Below are 13054 nucleotides of genomic sequence, written 5' to 3' on the forward strand. Positions count from 1 at the left end.
TAAATTTTAAACATAATAATAAATATAATAATTTTTTAAGTAAAATAATTAACAAACATAATATCTTTAAACGTATATTAACTGTATTCCTCTAAAATAGATGTATTAGTAGTATTTTAGATAGAATAATAAAAAATATTATTTATTCGTCCGAAGAAGATAGGCATAACAAATAATTTTTTCACAATACTTCCTTTTTTTAACAAAACTATAAAGAGAAGTACTGAAACTGGTTTATTCGCTAATCACCTTCTCCTCTTTGTCAAATCACCTGCTTCTCCTCGTCGATCCATTTAACGTTCACAATTTCTTGCACCCACAAACAAACTCCGTGTTTAGCTGTAGTAGTTTCTTTAGCCTTTCCGTAAGTCCCAAATCAGGACCTGCCTAGTTTCCTGTATGGCAACAATTACAGGGTTCAATGCCCACACTCCCTCTCTACACATTTTCAATGTCACACATGCAATGCTTTCTTCACCCACTTCTACAATCTCCGCGCTTGCAAAGAAACACCCACTTAATCATTCTCCCAAATTAAGCAACTCTCAACCAGCCCATTTCCGTGAAAAAACATGGAGTAGCGGAAAATATAGCAGCAAGAGGGAGGGCAAGATAATACTCTGTTCAATAAATAAGCTTGCAGAAACCGAGTCAATTCCTTTAGAAGAAAATCCAAGACATCTAGCTGAAAAGCTTCCATCTGCTACTGGTGTGTATGCCATGCATGATAAGAATGGAGAGCTTCAGTTCATCGGTATTTCTAGGATGGTTTCCAACAGTGTCCTCTCTCATATTCGAGATGTCCCAGAGCTATGCGGATCAGTAAAGGTACAGCTCCGTAACCTCCGTAAATTTTTAGTGCTCTAGTCTTAGTTCAAAACATATCTGTTAGGATAGCCTATAATTTTTTTCCATAATTTTTTTCGTTTCTCTATAGTCAGGGTCATAGATATACCCTGTGTATGCGTGCACATATAGAAGCAGATAGAAACATACACAATATTCAAAATATTTATGACATATGACCTAGGGGCCATAAAACCTAAACGCCTTAGAGGTGGTCGAGCCCATCTGTTGAGCTCGTCCTGAATGAATCTATGCCCTATATGGATGTATTCAGGACCATTGTATTGTAAGAGCTAATAGGCTTGACTTCCTTTTGACCTTCGTTGATGATTCCACTAGTTGAGGGTGTAGGCTTGTTTCAACTTGCGAGTTATCTTCTTATGCTTTTCACTATTATGTCTTAGAAGGTGTGAATTTTTATAGATGAATGAGTCTCATTCTTTTCTTGTCAATATTAAATTTTGAGGCCTCAACAGCAAGATATAGACATGTTTAGCTGCATGGGTGCTGCTACTGATAGTTCTACTTAGGGTTGATCTTCCGATACATTGAGCACAACAATTGCACTATGAGTCTGTTGGGTTTGACAATTTGTGTGGTTCTGGTTCATGCTAGTTGGAAGAAGGTAGGGCTTAGGCTTATCCTCTGCATGACACTAGGTTAACAAATAGGGCCAGGGTGTGTTCAGTGATTTAAAGCTTAGGGTGCTACGGTTGGCTTGCAGTTAGGTTCATTTTAATCTTTCCAAATACAGGGCAGCCCGATTCTGCTTTAATGTCAGATTCCAATGTGTTGGAAGCCAATAGTCTTGATAACTTTGACAACTTTACTTGATTCTATTTCATTAAAGAAGCCAGTTGGTGGTTCAGTTGGTCAGCATGTTTGATTCCTGTTGGATTCAATTGGGTATGTGCAATTACTAGGATCCAGAATGTGAAAATTTTAAAAAATTCAGATTATGTTACCTATGGCTCATAAAAAGTAGGATTTTTGGATCCTGGGATTTATTTGTAATGTAAAACTAGCATATTCGCCACCTCATTTTGCACCAGTTACTTTACAGATTGCTCTTGTTGATGCACCTGATCGTGCTGCTTTGACTGACGCATGGAAGCTTTGGATGGAGGAGCACATAGCTGTTAATGGAAAGGTTCCTCCTGGAAATGAATCTGGGAACAACACATGGGTAAAGAAGCAGAGACAAGCCAAGCCTGATCTTCGACTTACACCTGGTCAACATATGCAGCTAACGGTGCCTTTGGAGCAATTGATTGACAAATTAGTAAAGGAGAATGAGGTGGTAGTCTTTATTAAAGGTTCAAGAACTGCTCCGCAATGTGGTTTTTCTCACAAAGTCTTGACAATATTGAATGAGCAAGGAGTAGATTATGAGTCGGTTAATGTTTTTGATGAAGAGTACAATCCTGGATTAAGGGAGACTATGAAGGTATATAGTGGTTGGCCTACATTCCCTCAAGTGTTTGTTCGAGGAGAGTTGATAGGAGGTGCTGATATCTTATCTGAGATGGCAGAAAAAGGGGAACTCCAGGACCTTTTTAGGGTTAAGAAATAGAGAAAGAAGTTTTTATGTAAAATATTGGAAAAGAAGCATGCAAACAAGAGAGGGATTGCAATCGCTATGTTGAACAATAAGACATTTTGTTGTTTCGTGATCAGTTATTTCTCAAGCCGCGACAATCTTTTCCCTCAGTTTGCCAGTGTCTGCTACTAGCTACAGGGTGTAATAATTTAATTAACAGTACAGACTGCAGAAAAATGAAATGTCAGTGAATCCTAGATTTTTTACTAATGAGCACTTGGCATCTTAGGAGCACTTTTCTTCTCCATAAAAATATACTGCTAGTGAAGTGTTTATACTTATTGGATGATTTTATTTATAATAAAAAATGTAATAAAATGTTGATATGTAAGGTGAAATTATTCTTTCGTAAAATTTCTTTTATGAGGAATTGAATTCCAGAAGTTTTAATGTATGAAAGAGACTCACAGGGGATTCCAGTTATACACATTGAAGAGCACCGATTACAGTTATCTAATTTCAGTTAATGCATACACATTGTATATATGTTGCTGTGTTACATCTTCAAAGTTGAAAGCGTACAGGGAAAAATTGGCTTCTAGACTTTCGTTCTTCAAGCACAAGTAGTGTAGATTTGTACAGGAACCTTGATTTGTTAGTGGTTTGATTTTTTTTTTTCACCTTTCAAACACATTCTTTGGAGCTTTGGACTATTTAATAGGAAATGTGAATTGGGTGCAAGATGGCTCAAGACAATATCACTAATCTTATGAAACTTGTAGAAGCAGTTCTCATCGGTGGTTGGGAAATTTTTATCCCAAAAGGTTATTTGCCACAAACTCTTAGATTTCAAAATAATTTTCATGGAGGATAGTTGAAATTTGTACACCATTAAATCTGGGATTGTCAAAACTGATTTTATAATCTTCATACACATCAAGACTTTAAAAAAATCCTCCAAAAGATGCCAAAATTTATTTCTGTGTAGTTATCAGATTGAGCTTTCCACTGCCTCTGAGAAGAGCTCAAACAGAATGCTGATTCAGAATATAGTAGTGACATGGTTGTTAAATTTAAGCCTATGAATAGACTTAAAAATTTAAAAAAAATGGAAAGTGGTAGGAAGGAATCCTATTAACTTACTTTTAATGTGCTGTTTGTCTGTTGATTGGGATCTGCATGCTGAATGTGCATTACTTGGGTTGCTCTGCTGATTGCGTGCTGACAGGGTTAGCTTGAATAGCAAACATATGGCCTTGACACTCAGACACGTCTTGGCCAAATCAAACCATTTTTTTTGCATATTTTACATTTGTTTCCACCTAGGCCATAGGAACCAATCAGTCGGGTTAACACCCTGCTCTTGATCTCGAGCACCTTTCCATTGGCAGAGAGGGACACTACCAGCATGAGTGCTGGAAGCCTTTAAGATGTGTGCATTCCACCATAAAATGCTGAGATGCACCATGATATAGGTATAGAGTGAGTGAAGTATGCCACTCTACTGATTCATTGAGTGAAGTATGCCACTTTACTGATTCATTGACAGCAAGAAAGTATGCATGGTATACAACAGTAAACGAAATCCTGTTCATAACTATCAATTAGGTCTTAGATCATGTGATAGCAGATGGGTGTGGACTAGGACATCTGGCACTTAGAAAGTTGATTTAATCATTTGCCTCATAGATGTCGTCAAATCTTCTACTGAAGTAAGCATACCAAAACCCAAGAATATGTTTGTGGGGCTTGAACTTGTGATACTCAAGCAAGTGGCACATTACAGTGAAGTGGGTGGTTTATGTCATTAAAAGATTTGATCTGCTCTTGAGCACTTTCCGCGTACCTAGTGGCTGCCGATATGAATTTTTATGAGCCCTCGGGGTCTTAAAGTACAAAAATTTGAAATGCAAATTTGGGGCAAGAAAGAAGGAATATTATCTCAAGTAAATATGGATCACTGGTGATTTCTTGTAAGAAATCTAGAAATGTAACTGGATTTGTTCCATGATGAATTGAGGTATATTACTTCTTGTAGAAGCTTGATATTGTCAATACAAACAAAATCTTGTGCGAGAAGACCAATTTGAGCCCGATTCTCTTTGAATGAACTCTTCTTTGATCCTTGAGATACATAAAATGCAGATAAAAAATCAAAATATACCTTTTTCTTTTGAAACAATGATTGGATATCTCTTTATAAGAAAATCCTTTGGTGTACAGAATTGTGCCACAAAAGACATATTGGAGGTAATGTTGTTTTCACTGCTGGAATACAGCTGCAAACCTAGGGACAACCAAGTCCATATTGAACATTAAGTGAACTCCACAACCATAAGAAAGTATGATTGCCAGCTAGGTCTCAAAAGATACCCAAGGGAAGAAATATCTTTTGTAGTATTATTTATAGAAATAGAAAAAGAATGAATTGGATAAGATGGTACCATTCATGCATATGACACGAGGGAAGGCCAACCAAGTCAAGGTGCATATCCCAATCTTATATTATTATAAGTCTTATGTATAGGCCCTTGCCTACGCTTACTAACCCAAGTAGTCTCAACACACAAGGTACATAGTAAGGGTACAAGATGACATAACCTAAAGGTGTACCGCATACAATAGTAACTAAATGACACTTGTGAAGATGGGTTTTATATTGTAAAAGGCATTCTGAAAGAGACTGGTACATTTGTATTGAATGTTCCAAGCTCTAGGATGTTTATGGGATTGGAATTTCATCTGGAACTGCTTTTCTCTATTTAGAAACATGATTTGATAAACACAGTGGTTTTTATAATTCATAGGAAAGATCTAAAAACCGAAACTTTCTGAATTTGGAAAAAACTAGACTATTATACTATGTAATCCAGTAGATTAAGCGTTGTTTTCAATACCCTTATGATGATCAACTCCTAGTATCCTTATAAAGATGGACAAGACCAAATCTTAGTATCGAAATGTGGCAGGAAAACCAGCTAAATTAGCTTGACCCTGTTTGGATGAGAGAATTAAATTGCCCAAAAATATTTGGGCTTCATTTTTACACAAAGCAGCAGCTAGCTGAAAGTTATTCCTTGCCATAATCTTTTGAAAGATTTTCTTTTCAGCATTGTCCTGTGGAAGTGGGGATTATCAAAAAACGTAGAAGTCTAAACCATAATTGCAGTCAGAAGTGTTGCTGTTAGGCATATATTGAGGCTACAGAGCCAACCTTCCAATATGATGCAAAAGGGCTAAATAATGGCATGAAGATAATAATATGGCCAATATTCGGTTGCCTTGTTTCTGGAGGAGTTGGCTATGACATACCTGACTCAGAAGATATTCATGAGCTCTTAGTAGCCTTGTTTCTGGATATAATCAGTTTGCAATGATTCACTAAGTTGTTTGGATGTAAGGATACTGATTGTGTCAACCCTGTCTGGGCTTCCCGTTTATTTATGATTATGAAAGAAGAAATAGCACTGAATTGGGGTGATTCAATCTTTTTTAAAATTAATTTACAAAGACAGTTTAAGTCTGCTCAAAAAGGGGGATTTTTTATATGGCATGTTATTTAATTGATGCTATTTGTGCTGCTATGGAATTTGGTCCCAGTTTACCTTATTGGTCTTTTCAAAATTTTATATGCTCATAAGCATATAGTGTATTGGCAGTTAATTTGTGATAATTTCTATCCTACTATTTATATTGAAGTCTATGGAAAGCAAATGCCAAAAGAAATAGTAGAGGATTTGAGAAAATTTTGCGGGTTCATGGATTTACCTAGAATGCATAGTCATTAAAGTAAAAGGATGTCTTCAGGTGACACATGGATTGCTGACATAACTCTATCCTTTGTTTTTGGTTGTATTGAGAGTGGATAGACTTTATTTGAATGTTATGCCTGCAAGTTTTTTCCATTGGGACCTGGAGGCAAGAATAATGGAATTTTTAGTTCTTTTCCTACATGTTAGAAGGGCAGTTTAATTATGTGCATGAAGTATACCAAACTGATGACAAATTTAACCAATGTGCTTCGTATGATGATGATGTTGTTCAAAGGATCAAAGAAGCTAAAAGATATGTGATATGCTGTCACCATTCCTGCTACTAAACCAGGAGCAAGAAGAGAAAACAGATGAAGAGTAAGGGAGAATAAATCTATGCTAAAGAAGGAGGCTTTTGAAAATGCACTACTGGAATCTCTCCTTTCAAGAGATGATTATAATAACAATGCGTCTGTTCACAGGCTGGTAGAGTATGGTTAAAGTCTGGAAGATATGGAAGAGATTACATCTGACGAATTTAATTATCAACTACAATCTGAAGGAAAAGCTTTTGGGAACATTTATCAAATAAGAGATACTGCACCACATTTGTTTAAGCTTCAATCTTATATACAACATCTGTAAGGTCCAATGCCTCTCCCTATTGAAAATTCAATTGAGAAAAATTGCTGTATGTAGTATGAACTCCTGGAGCTATATCAAATTCTTGGATAATTCAGATGCAGGTTAAACAAGTTGGAGAAGTGGTAGCTATGGAAATAGAAGAAGACTTATTTTGGGTATCCAAGAAACAAGAGGGGAATCTATCACCTCAATTGGGAATGCTTTAAAGGATATAGTGGTTGATAAAATTCAAAGGTTGACAAAGTAAAATGATAATTTGCTTGAAAGAGGAGTCATATAAGTGCCCGCACATTTACTCCAGTCAGCTAAGACTAGCATAAAGTTTTTTTTTCAAAGTTGTCGTTGAGTAACAAGCTTTATCAGATGAATTGCTGGCCCTTGGTACAAACATAGATCACAAAGAAATGAAAATGAAAATGAAAAATGTGGATTATAAATTGGTTTGAATTTCTTCTGTTTTTAAATATGGTGGATTGACAAACCAAATGTTGCTGACAAAAGTGGAGTTGTATTGTTGTAAGATGTTAATTCATTTCCATCTGGGTGATATCAGTCTTCAGAGGAAATGGTTAAATTCTTTTTCTGATGCAAGCTTTCAGTTAATTTTGCATGCACAACATCGTCTAATTACCCTGGACCCAAGAGGGGAAATTAAAATAATGGAGTTCATGATGAAGGCAAATACTTGAGATGAGCAAATTAATTAAAATTTATAAACGATTCAATAAGTAGCTACAGACTTGATTGGTAGTGCCCCTTCTTTCTATGGCCACATTATGTGGGCTATGTCACTGGGATTTTCCCTTGGTTTTAGAAGCAGCCTCTATACATAAGTATGCCTTGTTAGGATTTGCACCAGGTACAGTCCAAAAGAGAGGTTCTTAACATCTGTAATTTCAGTGCAGAAGCTCTATAGTTTGAAAAGGGATGCATATGCATTATAGCATATAAAACTAGAGAAGATCATACATTTTGCAAAGCAAGACAAACTTTTCTAAACTATTTTATAGGACTGAAGGGTGATCAAGAGGTGACATGGTAAAATGGAGAAACAGAGAAATTTCTCTACAATCAAAGTAACAAAGAGGAAAACCTCATAGACTACAAGCATAGACACCAAAAGGGTTCTTGAAGCACACAAATTGCAGGCTTCCAGCTTTAGAAGAAAAAATGAACTGGTTTTATAAATAAGGAATCATTATTCATGATACATATAATAAGACTGTAAAATTGTTTTGCGAAACTCTATATCTTCAGTTTTTAGGTTATAAAGCAAGTTTTATATGTGACCATATGCTGCAAGGGCTTTGTGGTACCTATTTAATAATTTAGAACATAAAGGGCCTAAAAGTTTTAAGAGGAGTAAAATGACAGAAAATTACGTGACTGAGATTTTCTGAGTTTTGGGGCAGCAAAAATCTTTTCCAAATTTTGGAATGTCTTGGGATGGCTATCAAATAATATGAAAAATTAATATTTGCATTTATGAAGTACAAAGAAAAACAGAATTTACTTCAAAGACAAGATGCTTAATTTGTAATGGCATCCCATTGGTCGAGTAATTCATTTGATAATCATAGTATGATCTACATATCATCAATCAAAGTTACAAGCTTGAAACTAGGGGTTAGTTATCAGAGGTGAGAATTGCAAGTGATAGATTTAAAAATCCCAAGACAAGGAATGCAGAGCTGGTTTGAGCAGCAAGCCCAGAAATCAGAACCGTCATTAGATGGAAATCTTGGAAATGGCTCCTCATTGTTGCAAATGCTGGCTCAACTGCCTCTTGCAGTGGGACCCTGTTGACATGTATTTTGTACACTATCAAACACACAATAAAATACCCAAGGGTACCTTATCCTCTCTTGAGTAAAGCCTCTGAATGCTGAAGATATCGCGAGAAAGGATCAATCAGGGTGACTTCAAGGTTCTTCGTTGTAGGATCTCTACGTGTGGATAAGCACCAGTGGTCGTTGTGAATGCTGTTTCTTCAAGGGGCCTTACGTTTTCGAATTGCAGGAACAAAAATTTCCTAAAACTAACAAATTCTCAAAAAAGATCAAAAGATAGGGTTTGCAAGAGATGAATTCTAATCTAATCCTAAGAATGACTCAATGTAGGCTAGACTTGGTAAAATTCTACCAATTTCAGTATTGCCAAGGAATTACAACTCTACTGGAATTGATGCGATCTTCTAAGGTGATTAGTGATTTTTCAAATCATCAAGAATTATATACACTACCATAAAGGTACATATCAATAGTTCAATAATGATTGAAGGTTCAAGCAATCCAAATATCTCCAGTTGACCACACAAGGCGTCCTTACAATCAGTAAGAAGCTAGTGGTTTGGAACGTGAATCTCACCAAAGATCAAGCCCAACACTTAGTCCTTCAAACTAAAATGCTACTTCGATCGAGAATGATTCAAGAAAATAAACAACCATGAAAATAGCCACAAGAATTGCAATAAAACACCATAACTTCAATATTTTATTGATTTCAAAGCCAAAATGGACAACAATTGCTTGAAATTCTTTCTTCAATGCTCAATCTTGCTACAAAATAACTTTCTTCTCTCCAAAAGCTCTAATCTTCTAACTTCTAACCATCCAATCTCTAATATCTAAATTGCAAATGACAAAAAGAAAATGAGTGAGGGTATATATAGCATCCTCAATTACAATGAACGGCCCAGATCAAAAGAAGATCAACAGCTGAGATTCTGACACCTAAACCCTAATTAGGGTTTGTTACAAAAAGTTCCCCTTTTAGTTGAACATTATTAAATGCATAGCCAAATATTTAATTGGCACAAAAATCGAGGGAACATAGACCAATGAATAATTAAGATGCCACATCATTTTATAACAACCTCTCTTCTAGAACCTTATTCCCCTTCCAATGTTCTTTCTTAGCATATGCAATGAATCTGGACACAATTCCTTCAATCTCAGCAATAGGAATCTCGGGAAGATTCCTCATTCGTTCTTCCAAGTGGATAACCTGATCAAAGGCCTTGAGAAGAACCGTATCCCATCCAGGTTCGAGTTCTTTGATCTTCTCAATCAGGAGCATAGTAGCGAACATTAGATCCCGTTGCTCATCTGTGATGACATTCTCATCTTTGCAAAAGATGACCTTGACTCTTTCTTCCAACTCTTGAAGGTCCACATCTGTCTCAACTTCGATCCTCCTGCCAAGAATGGTACATAACATTTCAAACACCTTATCCTGAATTGGATGGATGACGCCCTCAACTTGATTGCATTTGGTGCTGATGTCCTCAAAAAGAACCTCTTTCATCTGGAGTAGAGTTGACCACTGAAGTAAATTATGAGCTCCTCCATCCATTATCTTTTCTTGTGCTAGGATCTTCCTTGGTGTTTGCCTGATTACTTGCAGAACAGGAATGATAACATCTCTAGTGTGAGCGAAAGCGGCTACCGTTATCATCAGGTTGTGGACGATCTCAAGGACCTGGATAGCTCGGTGGATTGTCTGCATCATTCTTGTTGCAAATTCAATGACAACTGTGTGGGATTTGTCAATCCAAGAGCTCATAAGCTGAACCAAGCTCTTGACTCTCTCTGCCTCGCCAACTGATTCAAGGGGAAGTGCTTGCACAGGAGACACTGCTGGATCTTGATGTCCCAAGGGCTGATTGAGATGGCTAAAGTAGCCTCTCCAAGCACCTCTCTCTCTCTCAAGCTTTCTATTCTTTTCCATTTCTTCCTTAAGCTTGTCTTTAAGTACTTCAAATGAATCGGTTGCCTCATCCAGTGCCTGCTCAGCATTGAGTGGACCAAGCTCAAATGTTTCTACATCATACTCTTCTGCGAGAATTTCACCTTCATACTTGTCCACTGTTGGTGTAGCTATCTGCAACTTCCTGGACCCTGTCTCATCTCTGATCACTTTCGACATCTTGGTGGCCTTCTTCTTCTCCGTTACTTCCTGAGAATTTCTTACAAGGCTCTCTAAGTCAATTACATTATCTTCATCCTCAATCACAATCACCCTTGTCAGTCTCTCCTTCAACCAATCTGGAATGGCGGATCTCGTCTCTCTAACTTGTATTTCTTTAGGCAATGGTTCGTCTTCTCGGAGAGGAGATGTCACTTCATCATCATTCTTGTCTTCATGTAGCTCATTGACTTGAGGAGATCGACTTGACGAATGCTGAGGTGCCTTCCCCTTTTCAGGTTTATCATTGTGTACCATTGACTCCATAGATTCATCCACCTCAGGCATCGTCATCTCTTGTCCTTCAACTTGACTTGTCCTTTTCTCATGTCGAGATGATGTACCTGATGAGCGATCTCGATTGGCCTCTTGCTTCTTCTTGGAGGGCTCCCTTTTCTCAGGTTGTTCTTTCCTCTTCGCGCCTCTAGGATGAGAATTGTCTTCGCTTGCGCTTGCTCCTCCTTCTGGTCTTTCCTCCAAAGTAAAAGTCATTGGTACGTTTTGCCTCTTAACTTTTGATGTTGTACATCCACCCATCTGCGAGTACATGACAAAACTGGAGCCATCAAAGCTCTCAAGTCTGTAATCTCAGGCTCGTTCCAATCTATCTTCACTGCTTTGTCTTCTCTGTCATAGGATGATTGGAGATGTCTGCCACTGTCTTGAGCTTGATCGGCCACTCTGTAAACTTTGCATTTCCTGATGAAATCTAAAGGTAATCTGGAATGCATCTTTCTTTTCACTTCTAAATCACTTGAGAGATTCATCCAAAAGTCTTCTACCTGAAATTCATGCTTGTACTTCATACCATATGTCTCTTCTATATACCCATAAGGATCAAAATTCTCCCTTAAGGCAAAGAACGTGAATGAATATGAGGCCAACTCCCTCTTTGCATCATCCAAGGCTAGGGCATTAGGACATACCTCAACTGAATTCCCCAATATGATGGGCACGGGAATTCCATTTCTATGCCTGTGTCTGAATGCCTTCGCATAGTCTGCCAACTGCCTAGTCACCTCAAGTAGCACTATCCTGTCTGTCGGATACCTCGGCAACATGTAGGGAGGTGAAGGACACCCATGAACTCTGATATAAGTAAACTTTTGAAACTGGATGAACCAAGCACCATACCTCTTTATAAGTTCTTGTGCATCCGGAGATAGTCGATTGTGAATCCCGCCTTGCAATATCCTAGTGATGTTCATCGTGAAGGTATCATTGACTAACTTGTAGTCACTTCTTGGTGGATGATGCAAATGAACACAAGAGTCACAAACTCTCACTTCTCCGGGTCCTCTTCCGATCACTCCTCTGTGAGTTAGTCCTGCATATTCGAAACTCCTGATCAAGGCATATATGACGTATGAGCTCATGTGAAATGACTTGGTAGGCTTTAGTCTTCTCAACTGTACGTCCGAGCAATGGCTAATAATTCTAGCCCAATGAATCGTTCCTTTTCCTTGAACTATCACTTGGATGAAGTAGAACATCCACTTCTCAAAATAGAAGGCTTGAGGAGCCCCTGTAACTCGATTGAGCAAAGTTATCAAATCTCTGTACTCCTCCTGGAAGTCGATCCTATGTGGTGTATTGGGAATCTTGCTCAGGCGAGGATGACTTTTGAGTAACCAATTCTTATTGATGATGCTCAAGCAAGTGTCTGGATCATCTTCATACATCGACCTGGCTCCTTCTAGGCTTTTGTAAATCATATCTTTATGCTCTGGAAGATGGAGAGCTTCACTTATAGCCTCCTCCGAAAGGTATGCCAAAGTGTTCCCTTCCTTGGATACGATTGATCTTGATTGTGGGTCATAATGGCAAGCACACTCGATCATCAGCTCATGGCACTGGACTGCTGGAGGGAAACCGGCCGCCTTGATGATGCCACTTTCAATTATTCTCTTTGCGACAGGTGATGGCTTGCCAATGTAAGGGACCTCTCGAAACTTCTTCACACTAAAGTTTCCCAAGTTGGTATCTCCAATGTTGCTCCACTTGGACACGATCTTGGTCTCCAATTCTTCATTCCTCTGATCTTCCTTCATGAGAGCTGGACGACTAGTAGATGCTCCTGCCTTTGGAGTCGCCATCTTGACACCTACACAACATTTCATAATGAGTAACATATTTTGAAGCGAGTAGCAATGAAGATTAAAAAGGAAGACAAAAGATATTAATTAGGAAACTTCATGATAAATCTTGAGTTATCATTTCCTAATTAACTACGCAATTTTCAAAAACTTAAAGTTCAAAGTTCAAAATTTCAACATTGGGACTAGGATGATCTCGCCATACCTCC

General features: G+C 37.8%; 1 protein-coding gene across 2 annotated transcripts in view; it reads left to right on the top strand.

Moving 5' to 3' along the window:
• Nucleotides 1-203: 203 nt before the first annotated feature.
• Nucleotides 204-13054, top strand: part of LOC131074281 (bifunctional monothiol glutaredoxin-S16, chloroplastic) — a 69019-nt gene continuing 56168 nt past the window's right edge. Inside the window, exons 1-2 of one of the 2 annotated variants that reach the window (XM_058010867.2) lie at nucleotides 214-828; nucleotides 1910-2784. In XM_058010867.2, coding sequence (XP_057866850.2) covers nucleotides 400-828; nucleotides 1910-2419 — 939 coding nt within the window. In that variant the 5' untranslated portion in view covers nucleotides 214-399 and the 3' untranslated portion in view covers nucleotides 2420-2784. Of the gene's footprint in view, nucleotides 829-1909; nucleotides 2785-13054 lie in introns of those variants that run through there. The other variant, XM_058010866.2, reaches the window with a different exon arrangement.

Source organism: Cryptomeria japonica, chromosome 7 (genome assembly GCF_030272615.1).
Source record: "Cryptomeria japonica chromosome 7, Sugi_1.0, whole genome shotgun sequence".
In the NCBI taxonomy this organism is placed as follows: Eukaryota; Viridiplantae; Streptophyta; class Pinopsida; order Cupressales; family Cupressaceae; genus Cryptomeria; species Cryptomeria japonica.